Source organism: Talpa europaea, assembly GCF_964194135.1.
Source record: "Talpa europaea genome assembly, chromosome: 15".
Lineage (NCBI taxonomy): Eukaryota > Metazoa > Chordata > Mammalia > Eulipotyphla > Talpidae > Talpa > Talpa europaea.
Genome location: NC_140083.1, coordinates 81,164,435 through 81,185,174, shown reverse-complemented (window position 1 = coordinate 81,185,174; position 20,740 = coordinate 81,164,435). Strand labels below are relative to the sequence as shown.

The 20,740-nt window shown below is 34.4% G+C and overlaps 3 protein-coding genes across 3 annotated transcripts in view; 1 reads left to right on the top strand and 2 right to left on the bottom strand.

The window, feature by feature from the left end:
• LOC311185533 (olfactory receptor 6C70-like) overlaps window positions 1-20,740 on the top strand; it is a gene marked incomplete at both ends in the record, with an annotated part of 58,708 nt that overhangs the window by 17,948 nt on the left and 20,020 nt on the right. The gene's annotated exons all lie outside the window — the stretch shown is intronic.
• LOC311184960 (olfactory receptor 6C2-like) lies at window positions 874-1,812 on the bottom strand (the record flags this gene model as incomplete). Its single annotated transcript, XM_084255295.1, has 1 exon — window positions 874-1,812. One exon carries the CDS (start codon window positions 1,810-1,812, stop codon window positions 874-876), a length of 939 nt encoding a protein of 312 aa, XP_084111421.1.
• Window positions 8,486-17,094, bottom strand: LOC311184971 (olfactory receptor 6C2-like; the record flags this gene model as incomplete). Its single annotated transcript, XM_084255306.1, has 2 exons — window positions 16,490-17,094; window positions 8,486-9,222 (listed from the first exon to the last, which is right to left on the bottom strand). The coding sequence occupies exons 1-2, from the start codon at window positions 16,689-16,691 to the stop codon at window positions 8,486-8,488; spliced, it is 939 nt and encodes a 312-aa protein (XP_084111432.1). The 5' UTR covers window positions 16,692-17,094.

Sequence of the window (20,740 nt, the reverse complement as noted above, 5' to 3'; positions counted from 1 at the left end):
AGAGTCAATAGACAGGTTGAGAGGAGACAGTCAAGTGGAAAGTAGGGAGCACAATGCATCATGGAAATTAGCATAATATTCTATACTCTCATCTGAAGGAAGAAGTACCGAAATCTAATGATGAAAGACTTCTCATTGCTGTGAGGTTTACACACGTTCACATGGTCACCAGGGAAGAAATGAACACCCTCTCAAATGAACTCAAGAAGGGCCACTGAGTAACCTGAGTAATACAGGTGGTTGAGATAATGATCAAATGAGTAAAGGTTCCGAAGTTATTTTTTTAAGACCTAGCTTGCTTTATGAACAAGCACTATAAATGCCTAATGAATCTTTATCACTGTGGATTCACAGAATATATAAAAAAGGGAGCACTTCATTAATTACATGTACTTCTGAATAGAATTATTTAGATTAATGACCCAAGTAACTGAAAGTTTTGTGTGCAGGCTCCGTCAGATGTTGCACTGATGGACTTTTTGTAGTAGGGAGAGGCAGGGGATGCAGGCTCATCCTGAGAGATAATTCCTCCATTCCTTTTTTTGAACCCCAATTGAAATGTTGCTTTTGAGGTGGGGATATTACAAATTCAGAACTTATTATACGAAACTTATTAGATAGAACTTATTATAAGAAAAAAGACAGACCCAGGTTAGTATTATCAATTAGGTGTTTTTAGGAATAAGAACCAGCATATTTAACAAACAAAGATTTCTCTGATATAGTGAGAATAAACATTCTTAAAGTTTAATTTTAATGGAGAGTTAAAAAAGAAGGATTAGTCAGGATTCTATTTAAAAATATTCTTAAAAGATTCAGGCTCTGTGCCTACTCACTCTTCCTTCTAATTGGATTCATTGACTCTTTTTTTCTTTACATCTTTGAGAGGAATGCAATTTTTTTAATTGAATCATGAAAAGCTTGCTTCACTTGTTTATTTCTCAGTGTATAAATAAAGGGATTCAACATTGGTGAAATGGACGTAACGAGGAGTGAAATCCCTTTATTAATAGCTACTTCATCCTTAGCTGAAGGTTTGACATAAATGAAGATGCAGCTACCATAGGAAATGGAAACAACTATCATGTGGGAAGAACATGTCGAGAAGGCTTTTTTCCTTTGCTGGGCAGAGGGAAACCTCATAATAGTTCGGATGATATAAATGTAGGAAAGAACTACACACAAGAGGGTCATGATGAAGGTTATCACGGCACAGGCTATGACCATCTGTTCTATCAACCACGTGTCTGAGCAAGAGAGCTTCAGGAGAGGAGATGCATCACAGCAGAAATGATCAATGATATTTTCATCACAGAACTCCAGGCCCAAGCCCAGACTAATTGGTGGGAGAATGACTGTCAGGGCTGCTACCCAACAGAAGAGGATGAAGTTCCTGCAGACCCGGCTGTTCATGATGATGGTGTAATGCAGGGGCTTGCAGATGGCCACGTAGCGGTCATAGGACATGATGGCCAGAAGAAAAAATTCCGTTACTGCAAAGAGGTCTATAAACAACAGTTGAATGACACAAGCATTATAAGTAATGGATTTGTCCCCGGATGATATGCTATACAAGAATCTGGGAATACAAGCCGTTGTGAATGAAACTTCTAAGACGGAGAAATTTTGGAGGAAAAGATACATAGGTGTTTTAAGGTGGGCATCAATGAAAGTGAGGGTGATAATGGTTAGGTTTCCAGATACACTCAACATGTAGCAAAGGAAAAGAAAGACAAAAAGCAAAATTTTTAGTTGAGTATCATCTGTAAGTCCCAGCAGGATAAAGGTTGTTACTGCAGTCTGGTTTCTCATTTTTGATTGTCTCTTCTCCAATTTCCTTGAAGCGATAAGGAAAACTTTATATGAGGAGTGCAGGTGCTGACCAGCCCCTAACTTCAAGAGAAGTAAATCTGAGTTTGATTCCTATGCAATTTTTTTAAGATTTATTTATTTATGCATACAAGAACTGGGGTGTAGGCCAGAGGTGTGGGGGGTGAGGGGATTCACCAGAGACAGAGTGGGAAGCAGAACAGGCAGACTGACTGAAATCCAGTGCTGAGGGGAGCAGTGGGGAGACAGGAGAGGTCTGCTGTGCCATGTGGGTAGCTCCCTGGCCAGGAATCAAACTCGTGTGCAGTGGCTGTGGACAGCTTCGTAGTGCTGAGACTTAATCCCTTGTACAACCAGAGAGGCCCCTGAATATATTTTTTTAAAGATTCATTTAATTGTGTTATAATCCAAAATTGTGTAATATTTCCCTGTAGAAGATTTATTTCGATTATGTATTTGTAATATTTATCCTTGACACTAGTTTTCACCTACTTTTAGAATGGATAACCTATATTATATCTCCTTTATGCTTTCTAGGATGTTCTCATGCTGCAAACAATTTCTCCCTAGTTTACTAGCTGGTTTGGAATTTGTATCATCTGAACAATTACTTTCCCTTAAGATTTCTTATTCCTTTGACAGTGAAAACCCTAACGACCTCTGACTGCTTCTACACACTTGCCGTATGATAAGTGAAGTTTGGCATTATCAGGTTAAACAAGGTTTCATTGTTTCTTAAATATACTTCTATATTTTCATTAAAATTTTACCCACTTGACTATGTCTCCTCTTTCCTTTTAGTTATTTATATACTGACTCATCGGATTCGTGCACCATCTAAATTATTCCAGCCAAGGTCATTACTAGCCTCCCTCTTGTTTCACTTATGAAACAACAATTCAGTGTTCACTTAACTCAGATTTTCTGCTGTATTTGAGTTTGTAAACTGCTAACAGAAGAAATTTTTTCCTTTCAACTATTTCACAATTCCACTAGTTCACATTTTCCTGAATTTCCACTAGTTCACATTTTCCTGAATTTCTTCCTACCACTTTGTCTATTTTTTCCCATTCTCTTCCATGTCTCCTTTTCCTTTTCTAATCCCTGTGGTTGTTGTTTCACCTGAAATATCTTGTGCAGGTTGTTCTTTTTTCACTGTTCCCGCTACGGGATTCTCAGAAGTAAAGTGAATTCAGATAGACTGATGATTCTAAAATTTGTATCCATGGTGAAAATAAGTCTTACAGCATTCCTGACTTCAGAATTTATGTTATTTTTTACATCTAGGTCAGACTTAGGTGATTTGAATTTAGGCTTATCTTTCTTCCCATCTGAGTGTCCTTGAGCTAATTAACTTCCTTATATAGTATTTTTATCCATGCCAAAAATTCAGATGAAAATAGTATGTATATAATATGCATTTAGATGCTGATAATGCATATAATAATACACGTTTAGAGAATATAGTCAAGATATCTTAGCTGCATCTGGAATATGATGAACACTTCTAACTACTCTTAAGCTGAGCATTTTTATTTTGTTATTTTTCCTATTGAGAAATCCACCTACCTAGATATGTACACCTCAAGATTTTATTTTTCAAGATTCACTATTGTGGGCCTCCCCTGGTGGCGCAGCGGTTGAGTGCTGGGCTGCGAGGCTGCCGGCAGCCTCTGCAGCGCCTGTTTGTTCCCTGGCCACCGGCGAGGTTCCCACACACACACACACAAAAAAAACCAAAAAACGATTCACTATTGTGCTTCCTTTCCTGTTGATTCTATGCCTCATATAAGGGCTTTCTTAATTGTTCCTTTTTCTTTACTCCCACATTCAATTTATCATCATGTCTTTCCATTTCTGTATTCTTAATTTTTTCCTTTTGACAATCACACCACTAATTTTACTCCAGGTGTCTTTAGCTGACTGCCGAAATATTACCAAAAAATATATTGACCTATGAATAACATACATATTTATTTCCCCCTTCAATATTTTAAAATCAATGCAATCAGAATCCTTTTTGTAAAACCCAGACATGGCTAATTCTTCCCTTTCTGAACTGAATTGAGAAAATTGAGAAAATTCTTAGGCTTTTAGTATTTTATTGCAGCATCCTAACTCAGGGCATTGTTCCAGATGCCCAAAGTCTCCCCTCTTTTGAATCACCAAGATTTATCTTCTGTGATATCAAAATACTAAGTGAATGTTTAGATAAATTACTTTTATTAAAATGTATTTTCTACTTGGTATATTACAAGGAATGATTTACATTTATAATTAACACATTGATCATTAATGACAAAATTGCTGATATTCTGGCATTTGATTAAAAGATATAAAGTAATATCTCGGTATAAATATATGGATACATATTGATTAGTAAGAGTGATATTGTGGGGCAAGTCACATCTCTTTTTCTCTCCTATTTTCATGATTACTCATGAATTAATTTAAAACATGTATCTTCAGAACTTATATGACTGGTATTGCTATCCATACTAAGAATAAAAAGAGTGAGCAAATACTGACCCATCTTTACTGTAATGAATATTTCCATTGAGTCCAATCCCTTAAAATTTCATTTTCTAAAACAAAAATAACATTAGATATAAATTTTCTTTTTCAGAAACATACAAATTAATTTATTATCATCTGATCTCTAAGTAGGTGTGATACTTTACAGAGAGCAAGGAACTAAAATACTGAATGAACGAAGAAGCTAAAATTAACAAAGAAGAACATACTTACTCTCATGGAAGTTAATCATGACTTCAGTTGACTCAAAGTCGACTGAGTGATTCAGATAGTCCAGACGAGGAAACTGAAAGTCTAAGTGGAGCAGTATGTACACAAATGTTCTCGCCAGTTCTCACACATTCACAGACAATTTTTTGTAGCAGTTAGGCTTTTTGAGTGGCCGCCATACTCTCATTGCAGATTCTAACCCACAAATCTGAAAGCTGAAATAAAAAAATTATAGTATGTCTTATTATTTACTTATAAGTAAAAGACATTTACCTTAAATGTCTGAGAAATGTTTTGTGATTTTTAGAAGACTTTAGAAGAGATGATTTCTAATTTCTCTGGACAGAGGTAAATTTTTACATAATCAGATAGGATGGATGTTTTATTATCTCAGACTCCTGAATGTCCAGGGATCCTCTGTTTTGATAAATAAAAGGTCCTTTGTGACCAGAGTTCAAAGATGACTAATGAATCTAACATACACTGAATTTTGGCAAAATACCTAATAGAGCTGCAGTGGGAATCATGTCCTTGGAGACAATAGATGCGACCGTTTTATTCAACACATTCCAAGCACAAAACAAATATTCTGTGTAAAAAGATTTCTGTCTGAAGTTTACACTAATGGATAATTAAGTATCAACAAACGACAACAAAATGGTTTTATGTCTGTGTTTTCAGTGGGAAAATATATAAATATGCACTGGAAAGTCGTTTATATGCAGTCAATTTTGAAACCAGTAACTGCAAATACTTCTTTGTGATAAAAATATAGATTTGCATTGTAAGTTTCCTGCATTGTACTTTTAAATTAATAAACCATTATTTAATAAAACTTCCCATTTTTAAATTATGATATAAAAATCTTTCAATAATATTTTATGTAAATTCAACAATTTATGTAAATATTATGTGACTATATCCTTATAAATTACTGGAAGAGGAATTTCTGAAGCAAAATTCATGCACATTTTAGAATTTTGAAGTGTTTCATGACATTTCACATCCAATATGTCATATCACATTATAACTTGCAAAAGTGGGTCTCACGGATTGAATTAACATCTTTCACAGTTTGATCAAGAGACGTATGAGTGGGAGCCTCCCTAGTGGTGCAAGGGGTTGACTCAGCACTATGAAGCTATCGCCAGCCACTGCCGCAAGAGTTCGATCCCCGGCCAGAGATTAACCTACATGGTGCAGCAGACCTCTCCTGTCTCCCCATTGCTCCCCTCAGCAGTGGATTTCACTCCATTTGCCTGTTCTGCTCCCCACTCTGTCTCTGGTGAATCCTCTCACTCCCTTGCACCTCTGGCTTACACCCCAAATCTTGTTTGCATAAATAAATAAAATAAATCTTTAAAACAAAAGCAGTCTGAATGAATCAGGGCACTGTACCCATCTTTCCTAGCCATCTGTGTGCTGGTTTGATACACTGTTTAGTTCCTCTCCTGTTAACATGAAGAATGACAACAATTTCAGATATTACTTTTCATATCATATTGTATCAGGGAAAGAGTGTACAGTTAATGTATCAGATGTCCAGAAGATGGCTTAACTTTTTATTGACTTCAATAAATAAATCAATAAATCACTGTGGACTATGAATTTACTGTGGAAATTCAATAAATCACTGTGGAATTTACCACTGAAATTCAGGATAGAGGCGATTTTTCTGCAAAAGAAAATCAATTGAACACACAAATGTATTTACTGAATGTTCTACCTCCATTCCCATAAGTGAATGTACGCAAGCCATTAGAGCTTTAGGTTTTAATTTATTTGTATATAAAGTTTTCGTTTTTGCATAACATTTGGCTACAAGCACGTTAAATCTAAAATTTCCTACATATATTTAGTCAGTTATTCCAACACTATTAATGATACTGTCCTATTTGTCCTGATATAAATAATATCTTTGATGCTTTCTTGAATATTTTCATTTTTTTCTTCTTTTGCATAAACATATTTAAAATTTTAAACTTATAGCTTGCTGCCTTTACAAATTGTAAAGAGATATTTTGTCAAATTTTGTTCCAAATTGCACAGAATTTAGCAGATACTGATTTAGGGTTGGATAAGTTTTATTTTTAACAGAGGAGGTTTACATTATTTAAATTATTTTTTGTCATCTTAAATGGCTCTCAACCAGAGTAATACAATTATGTAAACATGCATAAAGCATAACCAGGAGCTGTCCATATCTTGCTACCCTTTTGCACTGGTGATGGATTTTTAAAAAAATTTATTTATTTATACATACAAGAACTGGGGTTCAGTCCAGAGGCGCAGGAAGGTGAGAGGATTCACCAGAGGCAGAGTGGGGAACAGAACAGGCAGACTAACTGAAATATACTGCTGAGGGAGCCCCGGGCGAGATGGGATGTCTGCTGCACCATGTGTGTATCTCCGTGGCCAGCTGGATCGAACCTGCACTGCAGGGGCTGCAGACAGCTTGATAGCGCTGTGGTCAACTGCCTGTGCCACCAGGGAGGCCCTGGTAAGGGATTCTTTTCCAGTACTTTGTTCTTCTAAAAATATTGTTTTCTGTAATATTAGGGTCTTGGGTGTACTTGAGTGTTAGGTAGGTTTTTTTCAGACTGATATATATTGATTAATCCTGCCCTTCCATTTTGAAAAAACAATCATATTTTTATATGGTAAGAAAGGGCAGTTCAGACTTAGGCAGACAAGATGCTGATCACACACACCGCAGGATGGAGGGCACTGAGTCATGCTCCTCCGCTCAAAGTTAGGGAATAAATTTAACTCTCAATGGGGTAAGAATTTGAACAATAGTTGGAAAAAGAGGTGATATTATGGATTATTTCTCCTTTTTTTGATCTGTGGGAGTAACTGAACTATACATCATAATGAAAATTATGATCTTGAAGAGATTCTTGATAAGCTGTTATTTGTTTGCTTATAACATTGTCTTTTTGAGCAAGAAAGTCCTGAATAATATTAAGCTATGTAAATACAGCTCACATCTTTCTTAATACATGAAGAATTCAGAATAAGTCATAGAGTAGAAATAATCAGATTCAGAAAAGAAAACGAAAGATTCAAAATGTATGTAATATGTTCCATTATCTATTTTGAATTGTAAATACACAATGATCAATAATTTAAAAAAGAAGAAATATTAAATGTCAATTTTAGATCATCTTGTAAAATTATCTTACTTTGTATACATACAAACAATTTTGTCATTTGGGCCATGATGTCTCTATTAAATGAGTCAGTTCTGACATTAAAAGTAGCCACATAAAATATACAAATAAGTGAGGCTGGACTTGTTCCAATAAAACTTTATTTATGACAACCAGTGGTGCCTGGATTTTACCATCAGGCTGCAGTTATCTGACTCTTTCTCTAGATTGTGGTCCATACTCTTAAGGTGTTCTTTTGATTCCAGTAAAAAAACCTCTTATGTTCTTCTAGAGAGAAGCAATTTTGATTGCAAATAAAGAAAGAAGTTTTTTTTAAAAAAATTTATGTATGCATACAAGAACTGGGGTGCAAGCCAGAGGTTCCGGGGGTAAAGGGAGGTGAGAAGATTCACCAGAGACAGAGTAGGGAGCAGAACAGGTAGAACCACTGATATACACTGCAGAGGGGAGCAGTGGGTGAGACAGGAGAGGTCTGCTGCGCCATGTGGGTCAGCTCCCTGGCTGGGGATTGAACTCATGCTGTAGTGGCTGCCAATAGCTTGACAGTGCTAAGACTTAATCTCTGCACCACCAGGGAGGCCCAAGAGAGAAAGAAATTATTTAATACAAATAAATTCACAAATTAAGATTCAAAGGATCATGACACTATTAACCTAACTAAGCTAGTTGGGTCTTTGAAAAAAAGATTCAAGAATGAATCTCTACTTTTCGTTTGATTACTCCAACTCCATGCATTCTTACTTGTTCAAAATAAATGCAATTTTTTTAATTATGTCATTGAAAGATTGTTTCACTTGCTTGTTTCTCAAAGTATAAATGAATGGGTTCAGCAGAGGAGCAACAGATGTCATAAGGACGGATACTCCTTTGTTAATTTCCACCTGCTCTTTGGCTGAAGGCTTGATGTAGATGAAGATACAGCTGCCATAGGTGATGGAAACAACAATCATGTGAGAAGAACAGGTGGAAAAAGCTTTCTTTCTCTGTGAAGCAGAAGGGAATCCTAGGATAGTCCTGATGATATATATGTAGGAAAGAGCCACTGCTATCAGTGTGACGATGAATATCAACACTGCACAGAAAACGACCACCAGCTCTATGGATGAGGTATCTGAACATGAAATTTTAAAAAGAGGAGAAGCATCACAGATAAAATGTTCGAGGGCATTGGAGTCACAGAATTCTAGCTGGAGGCCCATGCCAAGTGGTGTGAGGATGATTATTAATGCAGAGAGCCAGCAGCAGACAATGAGGATGGTGCAGACTCTGGTGTTCATGATGGTCACATAATGCAGGGGCTTGCAGATGGCCATGTAGCAGTCATAGGACATGGCTGCCAGGAGAAAAAATTCTGTGGACCCAAGAACTACAATAAAAAATGCTTGGCTGACACAGGCATTATAAGTAATGGTATTATCTCCAGTTGATAAAATATACAAGTATCTGGGAACACAAGCTGTTGTAAATGAAATTTCTAAGAAGGAGAAACTTCAGAGAAAAAAATACATAGGTGTTTTGAGTTGGGAATCTATTAGGGAAAGAATGATAATTGTCAGGTTTCCAGTTATGCTTAATATGTATGTCAGAAGCAGGAGACTAAAACTAGTACTTTCAGCTGTGGGTCATCTGTAAGTCCCAGCAAGATGAATGTTGTTACTGATGTACGATTTCTCATTATAAACTCGATGTTTTAGTCAGTCTGCCTGTAAAAAAATCAACCAGGAAATATTTAAAGAGGAGACAGAAAATAAAAGGAAATATCTAGAAAGTTGAAAATTGAAAAACAAGAGAGAAGATTAATGAAGTCGAAGTGGATTTGTTTTCTGCTTTTATTAAAATAGCAGAAGTTAACTTTGAACATCCTTTTGTGGTAAAAAAAAACACTTAATAAAATGAGTATGGAAGGAACATGAAAACATACTTCCACTTAATAAAGGTTATATATGAAAAACACACAGACTACATCATACTCACTGGTGAAAAAGTCATAGTTTTTGTCTCAGGTCGGGAATATACCAGGATGGTTTTCTCTCACCTTTATCATTCAATCCAGTGTTGGAAGTTCTATTCAGAGCAACCAGATCAACAAAGAAAAGGAGTTATTCAAATTATAAGGGAGAAGGAAATCTATCATTTTGAAGATAGCATGATAATATACAAAGAAATTCAAGGACTGAAATAGAGTAACACAAAGCAATTGAGAGGAGAAGTAAAATCATAAATGGTGCTACTACCATAAGATATACATATGGCTAAATATGAACACAATCAAAAGAAATTTGCAATAGATAATAAAAGTAAAAAAAGTCAGTTTTTTTAAAAAATGAAATGGGTAGTTATTTACTAGGGGAAGATATTTGTAAGACAAAAATTGCCAAAGGTGATGTATTTATTATAAATACACAGGTAAAATAAAATGTATGTATCTGAATTCAAGATTAACCTTGCCTGTGGCCAAGGATCGAACCGGCACTGCAGAGGCTGCGGGCAACTTTGCAGCCCAGCGCTCAACTGCTGCGCCACCGGGGAGGCCCAGAATAATTGATATTAATAGCGAGTGCAGGAGAATATGAGGCAAGTGAAATGTCCATTATTAATAGTGGAGATAGAAAATAGTATATCTCAGTGATCCAAAAACAAGTAAAACTCATGTCATTTGCAGCAAAGTGGATGAAGCTGGAGAGGATTATGTTAAGTGAAATAAGACAGAAGGAGAAAGACAAGTGCTAGATGGTGTCACTTACATGTGGGATGTAGAGAAACTAAGCAAAGTGTCAGATAAAAGCGAACTCAAAAACTAAGTCTTCACAGTTGACTGTAAAACTGATGTAGTCGCAGGAAGGGTGGGGGAGACCCAACGGGAAGGAGCACAGTTTTTAAGTAGAATCTAGTGTCTCGAGCTGGACACTTCATCAGCTCTGCTGGCCACTCTCCACAGGACTTTTCTCTTAAATAATTTCTGATATGGACAATGTGAACAAACAGAACTCCATGAAATAAGTGGAAGGTAATGAGGTCTTAAAAAGTCTAATGATGATTTATTCTAATGATGATTTCCATTGTATTATATTTACCTCCATATTTACTAGAAGTCCCTTAAGTGTGTGGAGGTGCTATTTTGATTTTATAAATAATATATAGGATAAGCTACTTTGTCTGTCGTCTAGTTAGATTAGAATTAGCACCTTCTATTGGATGGTGTGTTATTGGATAGCTAGTTTCAAACAAAGCTTCCCCTGAATTCCTTCTTTGTCAAATGGTCTTGGATGGAATCTACACACAAAGGCAGCATTTAGAATTTCTAGATACTATCAGAGAGAAAAAACACTGATACAGGTTCATGCAAAAAAAAAAAAATGTTGAAATGTTGTCACCTCATGTGATTCTGCAGATCCACACTTGAAATTGCTGTAATAATTACATGAGAAGCAGGATGATTTATCACCACAACCCACCTTCCTTCCTTCTTACAGTCATTTTCTTTTCATCCCCCATTGAAATTTGTATCAAAAAGTCCCTGCAGACCCCTGTATTATTCTAGGATGCAAAACAACCTTTTGTCCTCGTTAACATCCAACTGTGCCTCAGATGATTCTGAAAAAATAATACATTTCAAGTCTAATTTACTATTTTGTTTAAAAGAACTTAGATGTCAAAAACTACTTATGCTTTTTAAGATAAGATTTTAAAAAGTGAAAAATCAACCCAAATCTCATTAAAGTTGATGAGATTAATATTTGAGATTCTCTGCGTGTGACAGTGGGAGCCGTAGATGCTGCATTATATTCCTACTAGATTTTACTATTTAATTGCCCACATACTTTACCAATTTTTAGAACTTTTGCTTCCATGTTTAATACTTAAAAAATAAATGATATTCAAGAAATTAATTTGTTGGGTTCTTTAGAACTATCCAAATTAAACACACATATATGTATAAATTTGTGTTTATATGTAGATATGTGTATATATGTATTTAAACTTAATTAGGAATGTGATATTTTAATTAGCACCTTCTATTGGATGGTGTGTTATTGGATAGCTAGTTTCAAACAAAGCTTCCCGAGTTCCTTCTTTGTCAAAAATATTTTAATTATTTTTCCTAATTTAGCATAAAAAATTAATTTGAGAAAAATAGAAATACTTACTTTTAATTCTCTCATCAGGCTTCAGTTTTGGGATTATCCAGACGGATTCTTAATGAATCTCACCAATAAAAAGAATTCTTAGTAACATGGACATAATCTAGTTATACTCTCCACTTTCAGGGTAGCAGTGGGAATGCATGCACAAGCTTTATCAATTTTTATATTCCTATGTCTAACATTTATCATGAATTGCCATGTCAGTTAAAGTTAAAATGACAATTATTTCTGCATAATCTGAATAAATTCATAGCAGGAAATCTAGCAAACAGGCAGAGGAAAAACAGAAATTTCTGATTCTTCAAAAGTTGATGATGCAATACAACAGTTTTACCTGTGATTCTCATAGAAATTTCACCACAGATATAGCAGAGCTGCTTTATATGGGCAACTATCAACTAAGTTTAAATAATTGTCCTTGGTGACCCTGTTCCAAAGACACTAATATGTAAAATTATAATTAATATAGAAAACCAAGCCAATAGCTAACTAATGCACCTAGGAATTGAGACAGTGTCCTTGGAGAAGTGTGAATAACATCAAGGTCAAGATGTATTATCAGCTCACTAATCTATGTCAAAACAATGATCCTAATAATAGTTTGCTCTTTGTTCACTTTTATTCATATTTTATTAATTGATAATGACATACATTACTTACAAGCAAATGTTTTCATAAAACACAGAATATTACTACCCTTTCACAGTTTTTGTGTCAGAGATTTTTTACAATTTTCAAATATGTTTGCATATATTCATGTTAATAAGTAATAAAAGTCTTGTATTTTAAAGATGCTGTTTCATGATTCTCTATTTAAATTTATTGCAATTAATGGTGTAGATATAGAAAAGCTTTGTTTAACACATAAAATGTATTTGTCTTTTGTATTATTTCTGAATCTATTGCCATTGTTTGAGAAGTTTTAAATCCTTATCTTATATATTTATTTATATATTTTTGCAGTAATTTATGATTTACCTTGTTAACCAAAACATCTTCTCTGTCATCGGGAAGATTTAAAAATTTTCATAATGTACATTATGCTAGAAACAGTGTGATGAAAGAGGAACTCTCTTATTTTGCTGGTGGGAATGCAAACTAGCCTAGAAATTATGGAAAGGTGTGGCGGTTCCTGAAATCATTAAAAATGGATCCACCATATGATCCTGCAAATCCACTCATATGAATCTACCGCAATAACACAAAACACCATTTAAATGAAGCCTACTACCCATGTTTATTGCAACACCACTTAAAATAATCAAGATATGCAAACAACCTAAATGCCCCAAAGCAGATGAATGAATTTACAATATGTGAGATATACACAAAAAATGGAATACTACTCAATGATCAAAAAAGATGTGATCGTAAATGGAGTGATTTTCTTAATTCTTTCTCTTCCAGTTAAATATAACTATAAAAAAGAAATGCTCATGAAAATCCTTCGTATTGAAGTGATAGGGTTTAGTTTATGATACCATTTGCAGTTTAGGCATATAAGATCCAAACTTTTCATGTGTACTTTGTTACACCACACCGGAAGAGTAGGACTTATTGATTGCAGCTTGAGGATGTTTGACTGGTATATTGTGAATCCCTAAAATAAGTCTCATGGGCTATGAGAAATTTAATCTGACTGGGCTATGAACTAATATGAAAAAAATGTTTTGGATCTTAAGGAAAATTTAAAAGTCATTTTTTTCTGTTCTTGTCAGTGCTTGATCAATTTCACCAAATGTTTACTTGTGGATGAGAAATTCAATTTGTGTCACTGCCTTTTGCTTTGTTACCGAAAGCTTGTTTCACTTGTTTGTTCCTCAGGTATAAGTTAAGATATTCATCGAAAGGGTAAAGATGGAGTGAATATGGATACCTATTCATTAAGGTCCACATTTTGTTTGGCAGAAGGATTGATATATATGATAATACACTTGCCATAAATGATAGAGACAACAAGTGAAAAAAATTTTTTCTTTGCTGTGCAGAGGAGAATCTTAAAATTGCCTCCACAATATACATGTAGGAGAGAAAAACACGTGCTGTGTGTGCATGAATATCAACAAGCTTTGTTTTAAGAAGACTGAAGGGATTATTCTCTACTTAATCTATAACAGGTGTACTGGGATAAAACAAATTAACAGATGAAATTATCTTTTGTGACCTTAGTTTAAAGTTATTAATTTGATGTATAATTAACAATGAAAATAGAACAAAGCAATAGGGACAATGTCCTAGGGGACTGGAAGATAGAGCATTGGTACCCATTAAAGTAAACTGAGCATCATCAGATCTTGAAATTGTTCTGAAATAATTATTGTTTTATTTCAATTTATAAATAATAGTTTGTGAATCAGACAAGATAATTTTTTAGATGTTTGTCAGCCATTCATTCTTAATTTATTAATTGTGTTCTTCTTGGACTTTGCCAATTTTAAATATTGGAGTGTTGGCTTTGTCCTTTGTTTTTAGTGAAATGTTCATACACTGGATAATTATACATGTTAGTCCTATATATTTTAATTTTGTGTATCATTGAATGTAGCATATGACATTTGATGTGCTTGTTAGTCAAGCTATATCTAAGTTTTGCTTTATAGTTTCTAAATTTGCTTCCATTAGAAAGATTTTAATCAAAGCTTATAAAACCATTTATTTATATTTTCTTCTAGAAACTTTATGGTTTGATTTATAGCTACAGCTTTCATTATTTGCACAATATTTGGCCATAAGAATATTAAAGCTGAAATATACTACACATGATTAATGAGCTATTCCAACACTATTTATTAATGACATTGTCCTTTTTGTCCTGATATTAAATAATATCTTAGATATCTTCTTGAATTTTTTCCTATTTTTTCTTGTTCTTTTGCACAATACATATATTTGAATTTTCATACCTATAGCATTGCTTCTGTCCAATGTGTAAAGACTGAAGTGGGTAGACTTTTTCTGTAAAAGAGCAGATAGAGAGCATTTCTGGATTTTGATTCATGGGATCTTTATTAAATGAGTCTGCTCTGACATTAGAATTAGCCATGGAAAACACACAAATATTTGACACTGGACATGTTCTAAAAAAACTTTATTTACAACTATCCACTGGTGGCTGGATTTTACCCTCAGGCCTCAGTTATCTGACTCTTGCTCTAAACTGTGGTCCATATCCTTGAGGCATTCTTTTGCATTCCCACCAATGTTCAGTGAGATCTGGGACTTCAGGGGATATTGACAAGGTGTCTTCATTTTGCTTGGCTCAAAACTCCAAGGTCACAGACAACTTGACCTCTGCACCTCTGTTGAGCTCTCAGCACTGTAGCTGGTAACCTTGACCACTTTTGCCCTACATGTGTTTTTGCATATTTCAGATATTTAATTTTTGATTTTGGTTATCATATATTTATTTTACTTGATATGATTAGTTTAAGATCTTATATTAAAGCTTGTTTTAGCAACACCTTAATGCTAAGATGAACTATTTCTGATATTTCAAATGTTTCTTTTAGCATATTTACATATTTAAAATAAAGGCTTTTATCAAAGCTATTGTTTCAAATATTTCCGGGCAACTTAGATAACATATTTCATATGTTATACAATTTCTTTTTGAATAATATATATGCTTAATGTTTGGATTAGGGAAGATTTTGATTTCTAGAAATAAATAATCATGCTTTTTTAAATAGGAACACTTTGATTAAGATTAAAGAGAGAAAGAAATTATTTAATCTAAATAAGTTCTCAAATCAAGATTCAAGTATTACAATATTAACCTACTTAGGTGGTGGTGCCTTTCAAAACAATGTTAAAGAATACTTTCTGCTTTTCATTTGATTGTTCCAATTCCATGTGCTCTTACTTGTTTAAAATAAATGCAATTTTTTTAATTGTGTCATTGAAAGATTGTTTCACTTGCTTGTTTCTCAAAGTATAAATGAAGGGGTTCAGCAGAGGAGCAACAGATGTCACAAGTACAGATACTCCTTTGTTAATTTCCACCTGCTCTTTGGCTGAAGGCTTGATGTAGATGAAGATACAGCTGCCATAGGTGATGGAAACAACAATCATGTGAGAAGAACAGGTGGAAAAAGCTTTCTTTCTCTGTGAAGCAGAAGGGAATCCTAGGATAGTCCTGATGATATATATGTAGGAAAGAGCCACTGCTATCAGTGTGACGATGAATATCAACACTGCACAGAAAATGACCACCACCTCTATGGACGAGGTATCTGAGCATGAAATTTTAAAAAGAGGAGAAGCATCACAGCCAAAATGTTCGATGGCATTGGAGTCACAGAAGTTCTAGCTGGAGGCTCATGCCATATGGTGTGAGGATGATTATTAATGCAGAAAACCAGCAGCAGACAATGAGGATGGTGCAGGCTTTGGTGTTCATAGTGGTCACATAATGCAGGGGCTTGCAGATGGCCACGTAGCGGTCATAGGACATGGCTGCCAGGAGAAAAAATTCTGTGCCCCCCAAAAGTGCAACAAAAAAGATTTGACCAAAACAAGCATTATAAGTAATGGTATTATCTCCAGTTGATAAACTATACAGGTATCTGGGAATGCAGACTGTTGTGAATGCAATTTCTAAGAAGGAGAAATTTTGAAGGAAAAAATACATAGGTGTTTTGAGTTGGGGATCTATTAGGGAAAGAATGATAATTGTCAGGTTTCCAGTTATGCTTAATATGTATGTCAGAAGTAAGAAGACAAAAACCAGCACTTGCAGCTGTGGGTCATCTGTAAGTCCCAGCAAGATGAATGTTGTTATTGATGTGAGATTTCTCATTATAAGCTTGATGTTTTATTCACTCTGCCTGTAAACAATCAGTAAGGAATTATCTAAACAAGAGGAATAATATAAAAGAGACATCAATAAAATAGAAAATTGAAAAAGCGAGAAAATTAATGAAGTCAAATGTGGATTCTTTTTTTTTTTTTTTAAATTTCTTCCATTTGGTTTCTTTTTTTTTTTTTTTTTGAGCTAATGTGGATTCATTTTCTGCTTTCATTAAAGTAGTGTTTTGGTAAATTTCAACAACCATTTGTGTTAAAAAAAAACACTTAATAAAATGAGTATGGAATGAATAAGGAACATAGCTCAATAAAGATTATCCAGAGCCCACATCACGCTCATTGGTGAAAATGTGATAGTTTTTGCATTAGGTCAGGAACATAACAAGATGGCTTCTCTCACCACTGTCATTCAGTACAGAGTTGGGGACCTATTCAGAGTACTAGGTTAACAAAGAAAAGGAGTTATCAAATTATAAAGGGAAAAATAAAATTATCACTTTGCATGATATCAGATAGCAGGATCATATACACAGAATTTCAAATTATCCAGTAAGAGGTGTTAGAAATAGTGTAACTACATTAAAGAGGCAGGTTACAAAATTAATATACAAAATTCTATTGCATTTCTATACCCAAATAATAAATGGCAGAAAGAGAAATCAGAAAAAATGCCATTTACAATCATATCAAAAAGAATTACATACCTTGGAATGTATTTAATCAAATAGTTTAAAGACCTGTATGTTATTGATCACATGACATTGTTGAAGGAAATGAAGACACAAAGAAATGAAATGATGAGCTAGCCCATTCATGGTTTGCAAAAATTAATATCTTTAAATTGACCATATTACATAAAGTAATATACAAATTCAATGTAATTCCCATCAAATGTGAATCACATTCTTCAAAGAATTAGAACATGAAATCACAGAATTTATTTGAAATGGGAAAAAACAATCTTGAGAAGTAAGAAAAAAAATGGAGACATCCTACTACCTAAGTTCAAATAAGTATTGGAATAAAAACAGACATACAGACCAGTGGAACAGAAATGAGAGCCCAGACAAAAACCTACACATGTACTGAGAGTGAATTTATGATAATGGAGTAGAAGCATAAATTGGAACAAGTAAAATATCTTCAATAAATGGTACTGGAAAAGTGGACAAATAGAAAACAATAAAACCAATGACTATCTTGTATTGTACACAAAATTAATTCGAAATGGATTAAAGACTTGGTTGTAACAACTGAAGTCAGAAAATACGGACAAGAAAACAAAACTGATAGAACCCTTGACATTGGCCTTAGAGATGCCTTTATGCAAGCAAAAGCAAAAATAAAGAAATGGGATTACATGAAACTAAAAAGCCTCTGCACAGTGAAAGAAAACATTATCAAAATAAAAATGAATTCTATTGGATGGAAGAAGATATATGCACATGTACATGCAGCATGGGGTTAATAGCTGAAGTATTCAACAAAGTCACATAACCCAAGAACACAAATACTGAACAAGACAGTGGAAAATTGGTCAGAGGATCTGAATGGACATGTCTCCAAACTGCTGCCTGAAAGACACAAGAATAGACATTCTTTTTTTTTTTTTTTTTTTTTTTAATAAATTTTATTGTTATATTCCCCATACAATTGCAGCCCCCCATTCTGACCCCAATCCCTCCCCTCCCGCCCCCGCCCCCCTAAAAGTGTCTCTGGTTCATAGTTTTTTGTTGATTTTGATTTTCACTTTCTTATAGTTATTCATTTTCCTGGTCCCTTATTTAAGTTTTCTAGATTCCTGCTATGAGTGAGACCATCCGGTATTTTTCTTTTTCTTTTTGGCTTATTTCGCTGAGCATGATCCCTTCCAGCGCCATCCATGTTGCAGCAAATTGCATGTGTTTATCTTTTTTGAATGCTGAGTAATATTCCATGGTATATATGTACCACATCTTCTTGATCCAGTCATCTATTTTTGGGCATTTGGGTTGTTTCCAAAGCTTAGCTATTGTAAACAGTGCTGCTATAAACATAGGGGTGCAGGTGTTCTTTGGAATTGATGTTTCTGTGTCCTTTGGGTAAATACCTAGGAGTGGAATTGCTGGGTCATATGGAAGCTCTATGTTTAGTAGGTCCAGAAATCTCCACACAGCTTTCCACAGTGGTTGGACCAGTTTGCACTCCCACCAACAGTGCAGAAGAGTTCCTTTTTCTCCACACCCTCGCCAACATTTGTTGTTGCTAGTTTTTTTAATATGTGCCATTCTCACTGGTGTAAGATGGTATCTCATGGTAGTTTTGATTTGCATTTCCCTGATGACAAGTGATGTTGAACATTTTTTCATATGCCTGTTGGCCATTTGCATTTCCTCTTCAGAGAAGTTTCTTTTAAGCTCTTCTGCCCATTTTTTGACTGGATTATTTTCTTTGTTGTTGTTGAGACTCATCAGCTCTTTGCAGATTTTTGTGATCAGTCCTTTATCATTAGTGTTGGGTGCAAAAATGTTCTCCCAGTTGGTGGGGTTTCTCTTTGTTTTTGTTATTGTCTCTTTTGCTGTGCAAAAGCTCTTTAATTTGATATAGTCCCAGCTGTTTATCTTTGCCTTCACTATCACTGCTTTGGGTGATGTGTCTGTAAAGATGTCTTTGATGTGCAAATCACGTAGTGTTTCGCCTATATTTCCTTCTATATATTTTATGGTTTCAGGTCTTATGTCTAGTTCTTTAATCCATTTTGAGTTGATTTTTGTGTATGGTGTGAGGTGGTGGTCAAGCTTCATTCTTTTGCATGTAGCGACCCAGTTTTCCCAGCACCATTTATTGAACAAACTTTCTTTGCTCCAATGCATAGTCTTTGCTCCTTTGTCAAAGATTAGTTGACCATAAACCTGTGGGTTTATTTCTGGATTTTCTATTCGATTCCATTGGTCTGTATGTCTAGAATAGACATTCTTGATGGTGTATTATGAGGGAAATGCAACTTGGAAGAACAAGATGTCACCTCAAGCATGTGAGAATGATCATTTTTCAAGAGAAAAAAGTGGACAGCTGGACACTTCATCAGCTCTGCTGTCCACACTCCACTTAAATAATTTCTCGTGTGGACAATGTGGAAAAAAGGGACTCTAAAAACATAAATGTAAAGTCCATTAGATATAAGCTAACGATTTCCATTGTCTAATACTTACCTCCACATTTTTCTAGGAGTCCCTTAAACATGTGGAAATGCTATTTTGATTTTTACAGATAACATATAGGGCACTCTAATTTGACTGTAGTCTAGTTAGATTAGAATTAGCACCTTTTTTTGGATGGTGTGTTATTAGATGGCTAGTTTCAAACAAAGCTGCCCCTGAATTCCTTCTTTAATGGTCTTGGATGGAATCTATACAACAAAGGCAGCATTTAGAAACACTTTTGTCCTACCAGTTAATATCAAAAAGTGCCTCCAATGTTTCTGATAAAATAATATATTTCAAATGTAATTTACTATTTGGTTTAACAGACTTTAGATGTCAAAATCACTTACTTATGCTTTTAAAAAGGTCAGATTTTAAAAAAATGAAAAATCAGACCAAATTGCATCGAGGAGATAAATATCTAGATTGTGTGTGTTGACAATGGGAGCAGTAGATGCTGCATTATCTTCCCACCAAATTTGACTATTTAATTGCCCACATAACTTCACCAATTCAGAGAACATGGGGAGAGAACCCCACATTTGCTTCCATGTTTAATATTCTTGAAAAAGAAATGACATTCAAGAAATTAATTTCTTGTATTCTTTAGAGCTATCCAAATTAAACACACACATAAGTATAAGTTCATGTTTATATGTAAATATATAAGTTTATATATATTATATATACATAAGAGTATAAGAAATAGTTTGTTTTTCCAAATTTCAGAATAAAAATTGAATTGAGAAATATGAAATACTTACTGTTCAGTCTCTCATCAGGCTTTAGTTTTTGCTTTATCCACACAGATCCTTAATGAATCTCACCATTTATCAAGAATTCTTAATAGTAACATGGA